Source organism: Phycodurus eques, chromosome 9 (genome assembly GCF_024500275.1).
Source record: "Phycodurus eques isolate BA_2022a chromosome 9, UOR_Pequ_1.1, whole genome shotgun sequence".
Taxonomy (NCBI): Eukaryota; Metazoa; Chordata; class Actinopteri; order Syngnathiformes; family Syngnathidae; genus Phycodurus; species Phycodurus eques.
In genome coordinates, this window is record NC_084533.1 from 19,753,855 (window position 1) to 19,775,482 (window position 21,628).

Below are 21,628 nucleotides of genomic sequence, written 5' to 3' on the forward strand. Positions count from 1 at the left end.
ATAGTAACAATGTGGAAGGCAGGTAACAGATAAGGCATTTCCATTAGTGAATACAATAGTATTAAAGAGTCAATGCATATAAGCAGGAGTGGTCAACATTCACTATAGACATAGAATCAGAGGTGGGTGGAGTAGCCAAATATTGTATTAAAATAAGAGTACTGTTACTTTATAATAATATGACTCAAGTAAAATTAAAAAGTGGTCCAACTAATTACTTGAGTATGAGTAAGAAAGTGCTCAGTGAAAAAACTAATCAGGTACTTAGTAACTAGTAAGTAACGTCTGATTTTTTTTTTTAATCAGAGCATGAACATAAAATAAAATTTGTACAACTCAGCTGATTTTTATCTTTTTGAGAGGGGAGGTAAAAATAATCAACTGAAATAAACTTGAATGTGACTGACTTGGACGTGACGTTTAACTTGGTGCCTTCTTGGCCAGGTTACCATTGCAAAAGATATGGTCTGTTTTAACTGGTCATTTACCTGGTTAAATAAAGTTTAAATGATATATATACAAATAAATCTGGTTGCACAAGAATGCACTCCCTCTTATAACTGTGGCTGTGTTCAGAAGTAGCAGATCACATTCAAACTCATGTTTCATGGGAGTCCACACACACCTGCCACCATTTCAATTTTAAGTGAAAACAACAACAACATATGCATAGGGTCGTATCTCGAAAAATTCAAATGGTAAGTATGTATGAGAACTGTAAACATTTATAATCATCCGATTAAAAATATCATACAATGTTTTGGTGCCTATTTGATTCGCAAATGTTAATCATTTATTTGGCAATCAGATAGGTTTAAAAAACTGTAAGCAACATTTTATCTGATGAGTTTATTTAAGCATCAAAATTCAGCACCAAACCAACGTACTGCATGCATTTTTTTCTGTCTTTGCATGGTTTATGAGAGTTTACAGCTGACAATGTACTTGAAACTGACATTGTAATGATAAACATTGAAATATTAATGATAGATATTTGATCTTTGTCGATATTAACATACCTTAAAATGAAGATGGCACATTTGGGTTTTCTGAATTATTGATTAGCTAGAACTAATGGTACTTAGTGGAGATAAGTCATAGTAATTAGCCTTAAAGTCAGCAAATTCCATTTCGCAAAATTATGTAATGGCTAAACAATAAAACGTCATTGTTCAAAATCCAATGGCTTTGAATGTAAAATGGTTAGTGCATCTCCAAGCAGCAAATGAATGTGACGTCTTTACCAATTGTGCCACTTTGACATATTCAATATGGCAGTAACGTTTATGTACTATTCGGAGCTTGATTGAAATTCTATTCATAATATATGTCTATGTTTTGCGCGTTATGTTATTGTGTGCCACTGAAAGTCGTCCGGCGGAAGTTGGGCCCCTGGCCTTGTTGTTACAAAAGAAATGGCGAGCGGGATAGGCAGTGAGTATTGTTTTATTTCTCCGTGGGTCTTTCTTTGTAGTTTGGAGCACAAACCTATAGAGAATATACGACAAACTTTGGTACTTACATTTGTTTAGTTGAAAATAGCAGTTGTATCAGTTCAAAGAAACGCTACAGCGCGTAACTGTTTGTGTCTCACCTTAGTGTTCCCCCGTAATAACAGTGCTAAGCTAACGCAGATTGAATATTTGCCTTTTATTGTTACCTTTTCTTCCTTGTTTGAATATTCTTTCTGTAATTAATCTTTCCAGGCAGTTCTAATCGGTTACTGTAAAAGCCGTGATTTAATTGTAAGCAATATAGCCTAACTTAATCGGGATGTAAACTAGTATCAATTGCACTTGCCACCAACATTAACTTGACAATTGAATACTTTAACTCACCCTCTTTCTTTTACTTTTAGACTTTGAGTTGTGTTATATTCCAAGCTAAATGTTTTAGTGTGATGTCTGCTGCGGTGTTACGTTATAAAAACAAAAGCAATACAATTAACGTAAGTGGGTCTGTCTATAATGATTACAGTATGTGATGGACTCTTGACGATTAAAAAAAAAAAAAAATAGTACGCAAGGATCCCCTCTGTATTATTCATAGTGCATGATAATAATAATGATGATGATGATGATGATATATTTTTTGTCAGATAACAGTATTGTGGACACTGGAAAGAAACAGAAATTGCGAGAAAACATTCATTGTCACTCAATTCACATTTCTTTGAGCAAGAGAAAGTCAGGAAAGTGATTTTTAACTGAATGTGAAAATTCCATTTCCAACGGGAATTGAGAACGTCTTGAGACGTAAATAATATATTTTCTTGTTCAGTGTGGTCAAAACACGCCTTCTTAAATTTGAGAATTTAAATGTATACGTATAATGAATTGTTACTACTTTTTAATTGTATGCACAATCAATCGCTCTCTCTGTCTTGTGTGTGTGTGTGTGTGTGTGTGTGTGTGTGTGTGTGTGTGAGCGAGCGAGAGAGAGAGAGAGAGAGAGAGAGACTGATAGCAAAGCTTTTGGACATTTTATCGATACTCAGTATGTCTCTACGATCTTCCAGAACATAAGATCCTGAATGTGGGGCCAACAGAGCCATGGTCAGTCAGGGAGAAACTGTGCCTGGCCTCCTCTGTTATGAGGAGTGGTGACCAAAACTGGTAAACAGACAACTTAATATCCCTACTTTTTTATGAACAGTTATTCTAAGTTCAACAAATATCACTCTATCTGATTTTGTAACTTGAAGTACATTTTATTCTTCTGATACTTTCAGGGTATCTGTAAGTAGAGCCATCAAGCCTTTTTCTGAGCCCGGTCGACCACCTGACTGGTTCTCACAGAAGGTAAGAGATCTTGTCTAGTGTCTGCTGAGCAGGTAGCATTGGATTTCCTGAATTGTTCTCAATATCGGGGATATCAGTAATTTATTCATCTCGTTATGTTTCAGCACTGTGCCTCACAATACTCTGAGCTGCTGGAAGCCACAGAAGCTCCTAAGTCAGTACCGAAAAACACAAGTACACAGTCAGACAAAATGCCAAAAACAGTGCCCACTCTGTCTTGTCGCTTTTGCCACATTTGTAATATGTGTTGAACTCGACTTGTGTTTCAGACGTAAGCGTGGTGAGAAAGGCGAGGTGGTTGAGACCATTGAGGACGTAATTGTTCGTCGGCTGACTACTGAGAGGATAGAGGAGCTGAAAAAACTGCTACGAGACACGCAAGAACAGTACAGGTAGCTATGACCTTGAAAGAAAGCTTCAAGTATTTATGATGTGACTTGTACCCCTCTCATCCTCTATGTGATTTCTGTCTGCAGGAAGTTGAAAAAGGAGGTGGATCTGATTCAGACTGGTCACATGGACCCCCAGCTGAAAGAACTGTGGACAGAAATTACACTGTAAGATTTGTTCAACCAGTTTTACGTCTTTGCTTTTGTTAAAGCATCCCCATCCTCAAAATGTCACTTTAAATTTTCCTCTACAGAAAGAAGAAGCAGGATGAGGAGGAAGCAGAGCAGAAGAGGAAAACAACAGAAATGGCATATCAAGGTGAGAATGTCAAAAATACGGAATTCAGAATTTAGTTTCGCAAGCCTCTAAGATGTACTGTAGATGAAACCATGAAATTCAAATTAAGTTGTAGACTTTCAGCTTTAAGTCAAGATTTTAAAGAATCTCTTAATTTTTTGAGAATTGAAAATATTTACAGTTGACTGTACCTCCACTAAGCAATAATATTCTGTCGAAGACAGTAGATTTCCCTTATTGAGGCAAGGCACCTATTTTACATTAAAAACAATAAAACAAAGTCTCACACCACACAGCCAAACGAAAATGTCACAAAAAGTACATACTGCAAAAATGCTAAACCCAACTCTCAATTTACTCAAAAATTGACTTACTCAGTTTGAAATGTGGGCCTGTTCTAAGGAATACAAATTAAGTGGAGTTGATAATTTTTCTAATGTCCAAATTTGGACAATATTTCTTTGGGGCACAAATCGATATTATTGGTCAGTCCCTAGGTGGTTAGCTATTTTTATGAATTTACCCAGTCTAAAGTGTTGAAAATAGTCTGACAGCAAATCTATTAAACTGTCTGAGAAGTATCATAGAGTTCCACCTCTTCTTGACTCCACGGGAGCCTTGCGGCCTCTTGTCTACTCAGTATTGTTTTTTTTTTTTTTAAACAATAACAAGAGAAAACGGTAGGTTAGATACATTTGAATAGGTCTGTTTTGTTAAATATTTGTTGCTGTAATAATGTTTTCTGCAGAATCTTGAATTCTGTTTTTTAAACAATAAGATAAATGGTAGGTTAGACACATTTGAGTAAGTCTGTTTTGTTATAAAATTGATAGCTGTAATAAGTCACAGTCGCATATATTTGGCACAATTTCTACTCCGGATACCCTTCCTGATGCAACTCACCAATTTTTTTAATCCGCCCTCAGCAGTTGATGGATGTCTAATGGGGTACAGTTTGGTAAGCTACAGCCATGCGTTTCTACTTAGAGTAAATGTGTACCTCTTCAGAAACAATATGGTCATCATTTAAAAGAGATTTCAGTTAATAAATATATAGTGGAACGCAGCGCATAAAATATGATCAGGACATCTTGTCTTTAATTTTAAGTATCTGCCGATACTGAGTCCCAATATCTCTCTCTCTCTCTCTCTCGCTCTCAACTAAAAGTTACATTGTTAAAATAAAATAAAATTATTACTGTTCCATTTGGAAAGATCTTTGTACCTTCAGATTATTGTCACTTTGTGACATTTAAAATGTCAGAAAATAAATAAAACTTTTTCACCCAATCTCGATAAGCTCAAAATCACGTGATCGACTCCAATTTTCAATCACGTGATCGGATCAGGACAGCCCGAGTTATCGGGTTTGGTTCCCCTCACAAAAAGTAAAAAAAAAAAAAAATAATCGGGGGGTAAAAAGTTATTCCTCGGGTGCCAAACGAGTATGCTCTATCGGTCTCTGACTCTCTTTATATTTCAGCTCGTCTGGCAATTAAGAACACACCCAAGCGTCTTCCTAGTGTCACTGTTCGTTCCCCTTTGGGTGCCAGTCCCACTAGCTTGGACTCTCAGACGGACTCCTCAGCCCCCACACCGCCCACGGATCCTGTAGGCGTTGTCTCAGATGACACCAGCACCCACTCTGTAAGTAACATGGTTGTATAAGTATTGATTGAATGCAATCCATTTTCAGGGATTCTCCTATTTGTTTGCTGTGTACCCGCGGATATTCGAGATTTGCTACTCCTCAATTCACTTATTTGCAGATTAGTTTTTTAAAATTTGTTTGTAAACCTGTCCTCTGTAATTCACTGAAAAAGTCCCTTATTTGCTTTTTTTTGTGCTCAGGCCAAAGCTCTGTCTATATAATAGTAGTACTTTAGCCCCATCTTGTGGCATCTTGGGTGCCAAAGAATTATGTTAATATGAAATGAGGGGAGGAGCTTCTATTGGCCAGGCCAAAGCACTGTCTAATCAAAAAGTAGTGGTTTGCTGCTGTCTTATAGCATCTATAGGCAAACCTTTTAGTGGGGTGTCAGTTTTCACAGCAGGGATAGGTAGGTCCCGATTCTACGGGGATAGCGGGGATTTACTTTATTGCAATACTATTTCCCATTGGGAAACTGGAAATAGAAATACTTTGTTCCATGGTCAAACTAGTGCCATCATAGTACCTTAATTAACTAACTACAGACAAACAGTGAGCTGGGGAATTTAAGAAGCATCTTAGGGCATTACAGGAAGAGCACAGAAAAACACAGATAGGTGTGAAGAGAGGTTTTTCATTGAATAGTGTTATGTTCCACGGAAAATGTTGAATGTTGATTTCCAAATTGGCAAGGGTTTACTGTATACCAATTTTTAGCATGTTACCATTCTTGTTGATCTGCCAGTAGCACATAGTGTTTACTGCTCTCTGCACTTCATTGATTGCTCATTGTATAATTTCTTTTCTGCGGCTGCTCCAGGTCCAAGGTGTAGGGTTTTTTCTCCCAGTGACAGAGGCTCCAGGCACAGGCCTTAAAGAAGGAGGCCTTGCCGCTCTTGTAGAGGACTCTTCACAGAAAAGGCTCCTTCCTCAGAAAGCTACACCACCGCCCTCTCCTCTCCTGTCGGAACTGCTGAAAAAAGGCAACCACATCTCAGCCAGCCCCCGCCTTGTGAGAGCCAACATTGTCTGAATTTAACAGTTCAAGAAACTAAAGTCGTGTAATCTGTGAAGCAAAGTTTTATCCACTACAGATTATTTGAATGTAATTTATCGTTATCAGTGCGTATGGTGTATGTGCGATTAAATTCGAATTACATTAAATACAGCAGTTCCTCCTCTAAAAATGATTTGTCAGGATAGTGTATTGTTATCCTGTGATAGATTCTGTCGTACAATAAAGTTAGACCACAACAACGATGCCAGAGCTGTCTGATGGTCTGTTGGAACAAATAAGAGACAAATGCAACATGTCTTCAGTATTTGTTTCAGGTGGTGATCCTTAGTCTTTCATTTTTATTTTACCAAATTAAGGCCTTAATGATCCCCTAAAATTATTCTTAAACCCACTATTCAAAGTTTTTAAAAATGACACAGTTTTCTAATTGTGCCGATTTCAGATCATTTGCATCAATAATGCCACATGCAAGCTGCAAATATTGTGATATGTTATTGAGCCCATGTCAACCACTTGTCCTAGTGGTTGCATTTAGTGAATGAGGTCTTGGAAAAAAGTTAGAAACTTGCAAATACCGTGTTGAGCAATGCTAATAGTGCCCTGGTTTATTACAGATTACATATATTACAACCACAACACACGATTGTGCTCTTACAGGTTGCTGACGGAGACTCCTCTGGAAGCCTTAGCAATGGAATACAGATTGCTGCTGTTGTCACCACCCCGTTACCTGGCCACGATGTCACGACAGGTAAATGTACTCATTGTAACATAATGAATAACAACAAAACAATATAAGGTTTGGTTTGCCTAGGTTAATGTTTTGTGTTCCTGAAATCTTCCTTTCAAAAAATACTTAGTTAGTTAGTTAGTTCAAACATAGTTACTTGTATTAGGCATGAGGTTCTTATAATTGTTTGCATTTTTCTCTTTTGTGATTGCTAAGCTAACTGGCAGGACTCTACATTACTGTTCTGCTTTGGAGGACTGTAATATTCTCAGTCCACTTGTGAAAGAAACAATTATAGTGTGTGTTCTCTATTTTTGTGTTTGTAGAGGGGGAAGTTGAAGCGGCAGTGGAGGCGGAGCTTGGTGAGGAGACGGGATTAGTAGAAGAAGACCTTGTCGCTGTTTCTTACATGGGAGACGAACTTGATTTGGAAACTGTAGGTGACATCATTGCCATCATTGAGGAAAAGGTACACACTGGGTCTGTGTATGCTATTCTCTTTAATGTAAATATGCTGGTCTTGATCTCTTATGTCCACCAAAAAGAGATGGATAATGGAAAAAATTATTCCAGGTGGCATACTATGGATTCATAGCTGTCCATTTTGTTTAGATGTTGTTCTCTTTATTGTTGTTTTTTTGTGTAAAACACTGGTCACAGTTGTACTTGAATCCCATTAACAATATACAACAAACCCATAACGGATATATAAAATATTTTCCAAGGTCATTGAAAAGACAGTTTCATTTGAGCTTCATTTGAACAGCAGATGGCAGTCGTAGATAATAGTACATAGCAGAGCTCTGCTCACTGCACAGTCAATACAATGGTAGCACTGAGCAATGAAATTCTTACTTTGCTCTTCTCCCTTCACTTATACGAAGATGTAAAAAATTAAATAATGCACGATGAGGGAAAATAAAATATGTATATATCGTGCAAAGATGCATGTATTCAACTTCAAATATAACAGGTTACAGAGGTATTGCACAGTGTAAACATTCAAGTGAGCAGGATTACAAATGAAAAAACAATATTGCACAGCGTGGTTCAAAGATTGTGATGTAATTTGTTCAGGAGTCTGATGGCATGAGGGTAGAAGCTATTTTTTAGTCTCATTGTCTGCCAGATAGAAGTGAAAATGTGTTTTTATTATTATTATTATTTATTTTTTTACATTGTCCCAACTGCATTGCAAATTGGGTTTGTATCAGTGAATCAAGTGAATCATCGAAACACTTTCACTGTAATTGAAAAGAACAATCAACATTTGATGAAGTTTACCACTTCAGCTGTTTTACATTCTCATATTGGTGATAAAGTGTCACTCTCTACTTGGTCTTTGTACCCGGCTGACACTGACAGCAGTGCTACTGCTACTGGGAAAAGCATCCTTATAGTAACATGTTCACAAGACGTGAAATTAAATCAGTCATACAATATTCTTCTGTGATGGAAACTTTTTCTTTTGACAATTCAATCGTAAAATAAAGATTTGTTAGTCATATCAATTCATCATAGGCCTACAGGAAAGAGTTGTGTATTTCTTGGCTGGCTGTATCCAATGTTGTGTTTGTCATACTGTAGGACAGGGGTGTCCAAACTTTTTGCAAAGAGGGCCAGATTTGGTCAGATTAAAATGTATGGGGGCCGACCATTCGGCCTGACATTCCTCGAACCATTACCATTTTAAATTAACATGTAAATATGTAACTATATCACTTTGCTGTCTGCAGCTAGGTCAATATTGCAAATGAGAATCCGTTTTCAATTGCATTACCAGGATAGTTAAAGGTTAAAATCATAATAAATTAAATACAAATGAACTATTTTATAAATGTTGACTGAATTTTTTAGAAACATGTATTGATTGAGGCGGCACGGTGGACGACTGGTTAGAGCGTCAGCCTCACAGTTCTGAGGACCCGGGTTCAATCCTGTTCAATCCCCAAACTCCACACACCGCCTGTGTGGAGTTTGCATGTTCTCCCCGTGCCTGCGTGGGTTTTCTCCAGACACTCCGGTTTCCTCCCACATCCCAAAAACATGCATTAATTGGAGACTCTAAATTGCCCGTAGGCTGTGACTGTGAGTGCAAATGATTGTTTGTTTCTATGTGACCTGCGATTGGCTGGGAACCAGTTCAGGGTGTACCCCGCCTCCTGCCCGATGACAGCTGGGATAGGCTCCAGCACGCCCGCAACCCTAGTGAGGAGAAGCGGCTCAGAAAATGGATGGATGGATATATTTATTGATTTTGTTTTAACAAATCGCATCCCAGTGCATTTTGACAAAGAATAGTATCGTGACTATGCAGCTAGTATAGTGATTATACTATTATTATAATGTATAATATAGTCATCTGATTTGACTGTAGTATAGTCAAATCAGATGACAGAAATTTGATCATCACAAAAAATCAATTCACTGAGACTCGTAGCTCGCCTTTTTAGAATTTTCATTTGAATCATGGGCTCTTGTGAAAAAGCGCTGCTGTGCTATCAAAACAGCTTCCAGTGGCTTCAGTTTTTCAGAGTGTTTGTTCGCCGGTAGCTTGTCGTAGTTAGCATGTTTCGTTTGGTAATGCTTCTTAATATTAAATTCTTTGAAAACAGCCACAGTCTCTTGGCAAATTAGGCAGACACAGTTGTTTCGTATGTCAGTGAAGAAATCCAGTTTCAGTTGCCATTTTAGAAATGGGATAAAAACATACCACAGGGGTAAAAGTTCACAAAGGGGTCACACGACAAGAGTGCGGCCACAGGTCTACTGGCACCCTCTGGTGAAATATAAAATGGCTTTTTTTTTTTTTTTTTTCCTATGTCTTTATTGTTTACTGTGCTAAACTGTGCTGGCGGGCCACATATTATTGATTTTATGACATGATGCTTCGGGCCGGAGGAAATTTGGACACGGGCCGGATTTGGCCCGCGGGCCGGACTTTGGGCATGCCTGCTGTAGGATGATTTATTGCATTTAGTGAATAATGCTGAAGATAACAAACTCCCCGGGCCCCCCCCCCCCCCCCCCCCCAAAAAAAAAACATCTCATGTTAAATCACAATATTTGTTTTTAGAAACATTTAAAAAAAACAAAAAAACAGAAATAGGGTATTTTATCAAATTGTTCAGCCCTTGTCCTGTTGATGACAAGGTATTTTTAATTGGACCCAGATTGTTAAAAGCTTATTGTTTTCCCAGTTTATAACATCACGTGTGTTTAACTACAAACAAGTGTGGCTAGGAGAGTTTTATACTTTTTAGTCTCATTGGCTAAGCGGTTTCATGACCCAGTGCTCACCTTGCATATCCACGTGCATCCGTATACGCTGCAATGTCAGTGCCAGATATGAAATACATTTCTGATTTTCTTTGGATGAGACTTCATTCAGATCTGAGGATATCTGGTTCTATGTGTTTTTATGTTACCATGACAAAAAATCTTAATTGTGTCACTGTCTTGAACAATCACGGAAATCCAGCCACCGTGTCCTAGCTTTCCTCTGTCTCCAAATAGTATGTTTAAATTATGTGTAGAACTTGATACAGCCTTTTGAGGCACATAATATCGTTGTGGCCAGTCAGTGAATAAAGAAGAAAGCTAATTTGTTTTGTTGAAGCTCACACATATCGTACTTGTGGTATAATGAGTATCTCTTTTTTTTCTCCAAGCTTGGGTCTGGCAGTGACTGGGTTTTGTGGCCCTTGCTGGGAATCGAACCCGCACTGTCTGCTCAAAAGGCAGCAAAATGTACATCGACAATACCAGTGCGTCCGGTGTACAGTATAAACCAGCTAATGAGAAGTCATGCATGCTCTGCTTCTCAGGTGGATGACTCGGTGGAGGCTTTGGATGCAGCAGCAGTGGAAGCAGCGCTCTCTTTGTGTGAAGAGGCCGTCTCAGAAGGACACACCCTTCCAGGCCCCTGGGAGACTCAGGAACTAAAGGAATCAGACCCAACAATATCCGTCCAAGACTCTGAGCACGTACGGGAGCCTTGTGATGTGGCGGCGCCATCTGTCCCAACCCCTGTTGACCTGGATGCGCAGCATCAACCAGAAACTACAAGTACAGAGGAACAGAACAAAGGAAACTGTGAGACAGCTGTGACCGAAAGTGACACCACTTTATGTGCCACCTCGGATGATGTCGCTGCTGCAGGTGACGTTACAGAAGAGGGAATCGAAGGGAAGGCGGACACAAATGCAGTCGTGAAGAGTGAAGTACAAGGGTGGAGCCAGCCTGAGGCGAACCCGCCATGCCTCGGTGAATGAACAAACACACAGATAAGCAGAAATCCTGTGCATACAAATACATACATTATAATAAAATTTTTTGGGGCCCACAGATTCTGAGGACAGTTCTGTTTCTGGCAAAGAGTCCAAGGTAATACACACAAACATTATTATATATTAGAAGACCTTACAAATATGTTACCTTTGCATGTGCATGCATGTACGTGAACTCAGGAGGTGAAAGAGGAGGAAGCAGGGAGTGAGTGTGACCCCGAAGAAGGGATGGAGCTGAAAGAGGACTGCGGCGAGGGAGAGGGTCCCTATCTGTCCGAAGTTGAGCGGGCAGCCAGCGAGAGTGAAGACGGCTATGGGCCGCCCTCTCAACGCTACACTGCCGATTCACTGGCAAGCAGCCCTGCCTCTTCTTCCCAGCTGTGAGTATCCACCTGCTTAAATCGCAATAGGCATGCTTTCATGCATTCTTTTGTCATTTGGGTACCATTGCTCATTCTCTGTTCACACTAGCTCTACATGTGGTGAGGACCAAGAGGCTGTGCAGGCCCAGAAAATTTGGAAGAAAGCCATAATGCTAGTGTGGAGAGCTGCGGCTAACCACAGGTGGTGCTCTGCAGTTTTGCCTTAATCCAGAAAACAAATCAATACTGTCCACCATGATCATGCTCATTTTGTTTCCCCAGAACTCAACTCCTATTTGTATTACATTATTCCTATCAGGTATGCCAGCGTCTTCTTGCAGCCTGTGTCAGACGACATCGCCCCTGGTTACCACAGCATTGTACACAGGTGAGATTACAGTCCATTCTAATAATTGGGGAAGCTTAATACTCACATTGACTCATGAGCGCCCCAACTTTGGGGCAGCGGTGGCACGCGGCGAGCCGATTTGTGGAGCTTCCTGGTGGCAGCCGCTGCGAGTCAGTATGCGGGCTTCGCAAAGCGGTGGCGTTATCTGGGACGGAGGCTGGCGCAATCAACAAGGCGTTTCACCTATTTAATTGCAAAGCGACGCTCTGACAGGCGTGGTATGCTGTAACCAGTTGCGATGCTTCCACATCCCTTCCAACGCATCCTTTCTGTCACCCGGGCCAGTTAGCCAATCAGTGTATTTCTTGAGACGTACCCACATTGTCACATGGGTTACGCATCCAATCGGGTGCATTTACACTCAAATGAGGAAGTGAAGCACTCTACCAGCCTGGCTTAGGAGCGTGGCTTCATATAGCCGGCCCAAAGATAAATTTTAACCACAACGGCTCATTATTTTATACCAAGATAAGACCAGGACGATGTCGACGCATTAATTTCGCAATATCATGAATATTGTGACATCCCTAGTATTTGCTGATATTTTCAATATTTGATTTTTTTCACAAATTACTGTTTCATACTTCTGTACATGTTAGAAATAAAGTAAAGATACAAAAAGAAATGTACAGGAAACTCTCCTATGCCTAAACTCATCCTGTTACAGACCAATGGACCTATCTGCAATTAAGAAGAACATCGAATCCGGTGTGATCCGTACAACAGCAGAATTCCAGCGCGACATCATGCTGATGTTTCAGAATGCTGTCATGTACAATTCATCAGACCATGATGTCTATCACATGGCCTTGGAGATGCAGCGTGACGTCCTGGAGCATGTCCAGCAGTTCCTGGCCACGCAACTCATTATGCAGACCTCAGAGAGTGCCATCTCCGCCAAGAGCCTCCGTGGCAGGGAGGGAACTCGCAAACCAGGCGAGCCAGCTGAGAAGGTGTGTTGAGCAACTTAAATGGGGGGGGGGAAATGACATAATTGTTCCTTAAATGTATCTCAGTAATATATTTGTTTGGACTGGGACAATGCATTTGTTCAAGTGTACAGTGAATCAGTACAGATTATCAGATTGAACAAATAACTAAAATGGCAACCATATATTGCATGCATGAAGTAGCTGGGTTTACATGGAGCCTTGTATCCCAATTAAAATGGCTTAGAAGCCCAAACTGCATAAAAATACGCCATATAAACACGTCAATCGGAATACACAGGCTGAAACTGAATGGAATTTAATTTGGTTTCCCAAGGGTAGAACATTCCTTTCCTCAAACAGGAAACATCAGATTGGAAAAGATCTTGTCACATGTAAACAGTTGACCTGAGATCGTCTGTGGGAATGAAAAAAAAAAAAAAAAAAGTCTCCATGTAAACCCGGCTATGGCCACTGCTTAATTAAGTTCTACAGTAATGTGACTTAATTTACACTGAGCATTGACATGTAACTTGGAACATTTCCATAAATTGGGATGCCCATGATCTTGTAAAGTGGGTATATGTCTGGAGTTGTGATTACAGATTATGGCATTAGTTTTAGGAACCTGTGTGACACTACTGCTTAAATTTGTTTTTGTCTTCCAGCTAAATACAAATCTCAACTGCCTCAGACTTATAAATTGAATAGTTTTCTACCTGTTAACAATGTGCCTTCAACTACATCTGTGCCTTGCATTGTACAAAGAAATACACTGCACAACTTTCTCTGAGTCCCCACTACCTTTATTTCTATGATTGTCAATCATCGTTAGCAATCTATCTATTTGGCACTGAACGGAATATTCTCATTCAACAATTGCTTGGCATCACAATCAGTCATGTGTGTGTACATAATTCTATTCCCCAGCAAGTCAAGTGTTATGCTGTGATTTTTTTCCCCTTTGTCTGTGTTAAATTTGTCAGATTTAAGATACACAGAAATTCTTAAGAACACTCTTGCCACACACGGGACACCTAAGACATCTGGTCTTTTTGCGCCTGTCTGTCTCCTCTCTGCTCACCCTTAAGTGCTTTGGCGCAATATTTCTGGCTATATCTTTTCCAGCTTTCTGTCTGCACTTCTCACTTACATTGCCATGAAAAAGTATTGGCCCCCTTCTCAAATTCTTATATTTTTGCATAGTTTCCCGACGTTGTATAAGATCATCAAACAAATGTAAATATCAGACAAATATAACCCAGGTGAACTAAAATGCTGTTTTTAAATGGTGACTTCATTTATTAAGATAAAAAAATATATATAAAATTACTTGCCCCTGTTTGAAAAAGTAATTACACCCCTTGTTAAATTGTGAATTAATTGTGGCTCATCACAATTTTTGGTTCATTTTCACTGATCACACCCAAGCCTGCTTTAATAATGAAGAAATCACTTAAACAGAATCTGTCCTGACAAAATCAAGTCAAACCATAGACCTAAAAAAGCTGCAACAAAATGACACGATCCAAATTCCCGAACAGTCGAGAAATAAATTGACATCTATCAGTATAGAAAGGGTTACAAAAGACATTTCTAAAGCTTTAGGATTTCAAAGAACCAGAGGGAGAGCCATTATCCTCACATGGCGAAAATATGGAACAGTGGTAAACCAGGATTGGCCGGCCTGCAAAGATTACCCCAAGAGAACAGCAAAGACTCGTGCAGGAGGCCACAAAGGAACTCAGGACCACTTCTGAAGAACTGCAGGCCTACCTTGCCTCAGTTCAAGTAAGGATTCATGACACAACAATAAGGATGAAACTGCAAAAATGGCATCCATGGCAGAGTTCCAAGGCAAAAACCACTGCTGACCAAAAAGAACATTAAGACTCGTCGTCTTTCTTTTGCCAAAAAACAAACAAACAAACAAAACCAACAACATCTGAATGATTCTGAAGACTTTTGGAAGTAATACTATATGAACTGACAAGATGAAAGTTGTGCTTTTTGGAAGTTGTGTGTCTCGTTACATCTGGCATAAATGTAGCACAGCATTTCAGAAATAGAACATACCAACAGTCAAACATGGTGGTGGCAGTGTGATGGTCGTGGGCTGCTTGCGCCTTCAGGACCTGGACAACTTGCTGTGATTGATGGAACCATGAATTATGCTCTTTAACAGAAAATCCTGAAACAGAACGCTCAGCCATCAGTTTGTGACCTCCAGCTGAAGAACATTTGGGTTCTGCAGCAGGATAACAATCCAAAGCAAACAAACCAATTCAAAACAATTCTGCAAGGAAGAGCGGGCCAAAATATCTCCACAGATATGTGAAAGACTCATTGCCAGTTATGGAAGACGCTTTATTTTAGTTGTTGCTGCTGAGGATGGCCCAACCAGTTATTAGGTTTAGGGGGCCATTACGTTTTCACACAGAGCCAGGTAACTTTGAAGTTTTTTGTTTTTTTTTCTTAATAAATGAAATCACCATTTAAAACAGCATTTTAAGTTCACTTGGCTTATATTTGTTTGATATCAACATTTGTTTGATGATCTTAAACAAAGTGGGGGAACTGCAAAAACAAGAATTTGAGAAGGGGGCCAATACCTTTTCACAGCACTGTACCTCTGTTTGTGTTTGTGTGTCTGCCTGCCACAGACTCAGCTGTTTTGTCCCTTGCTGTTGCTACATGACTGTCCAATGAATGACCTGCGTGCATGTGGTTGAACATGCTTCTTATTAAACTTATTGAAGGGATCCATAGTTATTAGTGAAATAATGTTTCAGTTAACATTTGTTACATCGGGACCTAAAATAATAAAAAAAAAAAAAAAAAGTAAAGAAATTTGTCTTTGGTAGGTCACTTAACATTGACAAGCCACAAGATTGCGACTTATTAAGCTTTAATGATGCTCAGTTTTTTATTGACATCTGAAAGGTGATAATTTCACCATATTTCCTAATATTTTGGTTACCTCACTTAATTACACGAGAGTCGAATTTGAGGAACGGCTGTCGGTATGATGCAGTACAATTATACCCCAGTGCAAACTACAACCACAATAATGAGGATAATAGTCCAATGAATACCTCTCTGATGTTGTCAATCAGGGCCAAGCATGTTTATCTTTGTACCGTTATTGGTACAGTTCTTCTACTGGATACCATTATAATGCTATATTTTATATATATAAATACATACCCTATTTTTAAGTACTTGTAATTTATTTCTGAATTATAATTCTTACAAGAAGTGAACGCAGGAAGAAGTATAATGCATGGAGTTTTATTTAAAATTCGATATGGGGGCCAGCATTAGCCACCAGTTTCTCAAGCCGCCTGGAAACCGCATTAACTGATTTCACAAAGAACTCTTGTGGGATGGAATACATAACTTCTCGTATTCGCCCTTCATGCCATTCATGTTCTTCCAAAGGCATTTGTTTGGTAGAATAGACTTGCTCCTTTAATCATGAATCATACACAATATATATTTTTTTTAAATATTACAACATATGAATAAATTGTAAGTATTATATAATAGGGATTTACTTTTCAATCACTATCAATCACTATGTATATATAAACTAACTACTATATATATATATATATATATATATATATGAGTTAGTTATTATTGCACATTAGTGTTTGTTTGGACGCTTGCTTACCCGTTTGACGCACACTTCAATGACTCTTTCTCACACGTTTGTGAATGTGTGTGTGTTCTCTCTCCTTCTCACTGCAATGTGTGTCCTTCTGCAGGACATGGTCCCAATGGCCTCTCCTGCTTTCCTTCTCTCTCTCTTTGTAAGTATGCAGGTTATTGATCAGATTTCACCAGAAGCAGGCCACACTCCAACACACGCTTTTGTCATTGCAACCACCTCATCAGTTCACTCGTCTTCTCTGTTCAGTTCCACATTTGTGGCATGATAGAAGTGTATTGGGTCATAGAAATACAAACTGTTTAAAGTTGGGTGAATAGTATTAGATAACAAATATGTAAGTACTCATACAAATAGATTGATTTTGGTAGTCCTGAAAATGGTCAGTTCTGGTGTTCCAGCAGCAAAATGGAGCCCAGCAGCACAAAGTAACCCAATAAAAGGATTAAAACGTGTATGACATCAAGTCATGAGCTGTAGCAGTGTATAAGTCAATTTTATATGAATAATAAATACTATACAGTATATGCTGACGTAAATGGCAAGCTGTACACAAATAAATGGAAACTATAGTGACTGAAGGCAGCAAGAATAGTTGGCAGTATTGAATGTACCATAAAAACTATACACGTATCATTAAAGTCTTTATATAATGCAGTTGAGAATGTAATAAACTCTAACAATGCTAACTATCAGCAGATGATTGAAAACCTATACATGAACAATTAGTATATGAACAATACTATGCAAGCAGATGGAAATGTAAACAAAAGCAGCAGCAATTGGCAGCAACATTGTAAATGTGGTGACTATATATGGATCAACAGTACTTGGGAATGAAACAAGCAATATTAACTGTCAGCAGTGGAATGACAACTACACAGGGGTAAATAATATATAAATGACAATTTTAAAGTTTTAAAACTATAAACATTTATTTCCCGGAACAGGAAACTACAAATCATTTTTAATTTCATAATTCATTTTATGATAATTCAAAATGGACTTTTACATCTTGTATCAAAACAATCAAACCCCGAAAACAGTAATGTTTTATGAATCAATGCTATGTGAACACAGATTCTTTTAATAATTAACAGTAAATGTTGTTGTCCCTGCAGAGTATTGGGACTATACTGTATAAGGTCTTTGCTGAATCTAGCACCACACAGATTTTAAGGCTATCTGCCACGTGATGGCCAAGTTAGTCATCTTTCAATCAATACTTGTTGCAGTTCAGCAGTCCTTGCTGCTTATCAGTGTTTGCTTTGTGGGGTCAACACATAGTTCAGTTAGGTTAAATCATATGAACTTCTATTGCTGTGCAGACCGATAAAAGCAATTATTGACTGATCAGCGAGCATGTTGCATAACTTAACAAAATCTGTAAATGTTGCCACTTAGCTGCAACTGTGCATTGTGTTGACTTAACTGCTGGAGCGCTCACACTTGTCTCAAGTTGTCTGCATTGGCAAGTGCATCTGTCATACAGTGGGTACGGAAAGTTTTCAGACTCCCTTAAAATTTTCAGTCTTTGTTATATTGCAGCCATTTGCGAAAATCATTTAAGTTCATTATTTTTCCTCATTAATGTACACACAGCACCCCATATTGACCGAAAAAAAATTTAATTGTTGAAATTTTTGCAGATTTATTAAAAAAGAAAAACTGAAATATCACACAGCCATAAGTATTCAGACCCTTTGCTGTGACGCACTTATATTTAACTCTGGTGCTGTCCATTTCTTCTGATCATCATTGAGATGGTTCTACACCTTCATTGGAGTCCAGCTGTGTTTGATTATACTGATTGGACTTGATTAGGAAAGCTACACACCTGTCTATATCAGACTTTACAGCTAACAGTGCATGTCAGAGGAAATGAGAATCATGAGGTCAAAGGAACTGCCTGAAGAGCTCAGAGACAGAATTGTGGCACGGCACAGATTTGGCCAAGGCTATAAAAACATTTCTGCTGCACTTAAGGTTCCTAAGAGCACAGTGGCCTCCATAATCCTTAAATGGAAGACGTTTGGGACGACCAGAACCCTTCCTAGTGCTGGCCATTCGGCCAAACTGAGAAACCGGGGGAGAAGAGCCTTGGTGAGAGAGGTAAAGAACTACCCAAAGATCAGATGGCTGAGCTCCAGAGATGCAGTCGGGAGATGAGAGAAAGTTCTAGAAAGTCAACCATCACTGCAGCCCTCCAGTCGGGGCTTTATGGCAGAGTTGCCCGACGGAAGCCACTCCTCAGTGCAAGACACATGAAAGCCCGCATGGAGTTTGCTAAAAAACACCTGAAGGACTCCAAGATGGTGAGGAATAAGATTCTCATCACCTGTCCAATACAGACCCAACAGTGAAGCATGGTGGTGGCAGCATCATGCTGTGGGGGTGTTTTTCAGCTGCAGGGACAAGACAACTGGTTGCAATCGAAAAAAAGATGAATGCGGCCAAGTACAGGGATATCCTGGATGAAAACCTTCTCCAGAGTGCTCAGGACCTCAGACTGGGCCAAAGGTTCACCTTTCAACAAGACAATGACCCTAAGCACACTGCTAAAATAATGGAGTGGCTTCAGAACAACTCTGTGACTGTTCTTGAATGGCCCAGCCAGAGCCCTGACTGAAACCCAATTGAGCATCTCTGGAGAGACCTGAAAATGCCTGTCCACCAACGTTTACCATCCAACCTGACAGAACTGGAGAGGATCTCCAAGGAGGAATGGCAGAGGATCCCCAAATCCAGGTGTGAAAAAATTCCCAAAAAGAGGGTGCCTCTACTAAATACTAGGTAAAGGGTCTGAATACTTACGGCTGTGTGATATTTCAGATTTTCTTTTTTAATAAATCAGCAAAGATTTCAACAATTCAATATGGGGTGCTGTGTGTACATTGAGGGGGGGAAATGAACATGATTTTAGCAAATGGCTGCAATATAACAAAGAGTGAAAAATGTAACGGGTCTGGATACTTTCTGTACTCACTGTATGTTGCAGAAGGTAGGCAACAATTTGTGTGCCATTCATTTGACTGAAAAATCACACAAATAGAAAATTATAAGCATTGTTACACATTCCATTCCCATTTTAACACAAAAGTCACAATCCTCCGTCGACCAATAAACGGACCGCAGTGTTTCTTGCCCTTACACAAGTACTGCATTTGTACAAATAAAGAGCTGTTGTTTATTTGAAGCAAGTGCCTTGCTTCAAATAAACAACCGTTATTTTCTGCAGTTGACTATATTCAATACATAGTGGCTAGTAGTTGAAGAAATCCGCTTAACAAATCTTCATACAAATCGACGTGCTCTCCAGCGCCACAATGTTCAGAGCTCTATTTACTTTGAAACCATCCATCCATCTATATACTATACCTCCTGAATTTGGTGCACTGGTTATCAGCTAATCATAGGCTTTTAAAACCTTCCATCAATTTTCTATACAGTTTATTCTCACTAGGGTCACGAGTGCGCCAGAGTCTGTCCCATCTGACTTTGGGCATGAGGCGGGGGTACGCCCGGAACTGGTCGTCAGCCAGTCGCAGGGCACGTATAGATAAATACCAGTCACACTCCAATTTACACCTAAAGACAATTTAGAGTCTTCAATGAATCTAACATGCATTTTTTAAATTTTATTTTTTTGGGGGGTAGGGTGTAAGGAAGCCAGAGTACCTGGAGAAGTCCCACGCAAGCACAGGGAGAACATCCAAACTCCACACAGGAAGTCTGGGTTAGATCCCCCAACCTCAGAACTGTGAATCTACTGTGCCACGTGCCTTTAAAACCAGTTCATCAAAATTAAAGTTGTCCCTGTTAAAAGCAAAATGTAACTCAGGAGGATATAGTATTAAACAGCTTTTTATAAAATTACACAATCATGTGCATTTTCCCTTCACCAACAAGCACACAAAGTCGCGTAAGCGCAACCAGGGTAAGCGACCACCAGTTATTTTCACGCACAACATATTTTAACCAGATCACAATTCCATCTTTGAACACGCACTTGGTCTGTGTAGAATTGCTCGGTTAACCTGTCTCCAGCCAGTCCTGGGGCGACCCATACTTCTTTCATGTGTATATTCTCTGTCTGCATGATCTGATTTATTTTCTGCCCTTGGATTATATTTTCATTTGACCATCATGTTTTCTGTTCTCCATTTGAGTAGGAAGCCCCCCCCATATCACACAGAGGTGGACCTTCTATGTACTGTGCGTCCACAGGCCTCAGATACATCTCCTCACTCTGTCCAGCTAATCTTGGAATTTCTCATCTTAAATGTTAATTATTTTTCTTGCTCTTTTTTTTTCTTCCTTTCTTTCCGGTTGCTTCTTGCTCCTCACCGCTTTCTCCACTACAGGACGGTGGCACCAGGGGTCGCCGTAGCGCAATGGAGGCAGACCTGAAAATGAAGAAATAGACTTGAGCAAGACCTTTGGATGCAAAGAAGGAAGGAAGGAAAATGAGTGGCTGTGGTCTAGTGCTTTAGTAGAGAGCTGTTCAGTCTGTGGGCCTAGCGTATTAGCATATGTGCTAGTGCATTTGTTATTTTCTATAGATGAACATACGGTACGTGAGGATATCTTGATGTGCTTTGATAGAGCTGCAGCTATTTTTTCGTATGGTTAGCACCTAGGACCATATTCAAACATCTCGTTTGGTGGTGCATTCATAGACGATATTAAGATTGTGAAACACATTGGAAAGATAAACTTGCTGTGAAATTTGAAGACTTTTCTTCGTATCGAGTCAGTTCGCTTAGTTTTTCCAGTCAAGGGTGTGTGGCGTGATCAGAGACAGCTTGTGTAATGTGTTCTAGATGAAAGTAAGAAAACATGTTTTGTACCCATGTGATGGACCATTTAGCGTTTGTGTTTGGGTAGCTGATACATGTATAGCTACCTAGCTACATAGTTTTGTTGTACATTTGTTAAATAAAAGATTTGTTTTCAACTATGACACTGTCCTAATTGTTTTACATTTGATCAAATGTAGAAAACTGATTTTTCTCTTGACAAATGGACTGAGTTTTCCCTGCAAAGGAAATTTATGTAGTGCATTTCGTACACAAGGCA

At 39.4% G+C, this 21,628-nt stretch overlaps 1 protein-coding gene across 3 annotated transcripts; it reads left to right on the forward strand.

The window, feature by feature from the left end:
- Positions 1-1,369: 1,369 nt before the first annotated feature.
- On the forward strand, positions 1,370-21,512 carry brd8b (bromodomain containing 8b). Of its 3 annotated transcripts, XM_061686112.1 has the most exons (20): positions 1,370-1,434; positions 2,519-2,615; positions 2,732-2,801; positions 2,906-2,955; positions 3,071-3,193; positions 3,278-3,358; positions 3,445-3,509; positions 4,972-5,135; positions 5,960-6,151; positions 6,815-6,908; positions 7,214-7,356; positions 10,715-10,955; positions 11,049-11,153; positions 11,236-11,273; positions 11,357-11,556; positions 11,648-11,740; positions 11,858-11,926; positions 12,615-12,900; positions 16,647-16,691; positions 20,914-21,512. In XM_061686112.1, exons 1-20 carry the CDS (start codon positions 1,416-1,418, stop codon positions 20,971-20,973), a joined length of 2,235 nt encoding a protein of 744 aa, XP_061542096.1. In that variant the 5' UTR covers positions 1,370-1,415; the 3' UTR covers positions 20,974-21,512. The 3 variants fall into 3 exon arrangements, with proteins under 3 accessions (XP_061542096.1, XP_061542094.1, XP_061542095.1); XM_061686110.1 differs by having other exon boundaries at positions 10,715-11,153; XM_061686111.1 differs by lacking the exon at positions 16,647-16,691 and having other exon boundaries at positions 10,715-11,153.
- The last annotated feature ends 116 nt before the right edge of the window (positions 21,513-21,628 follow it).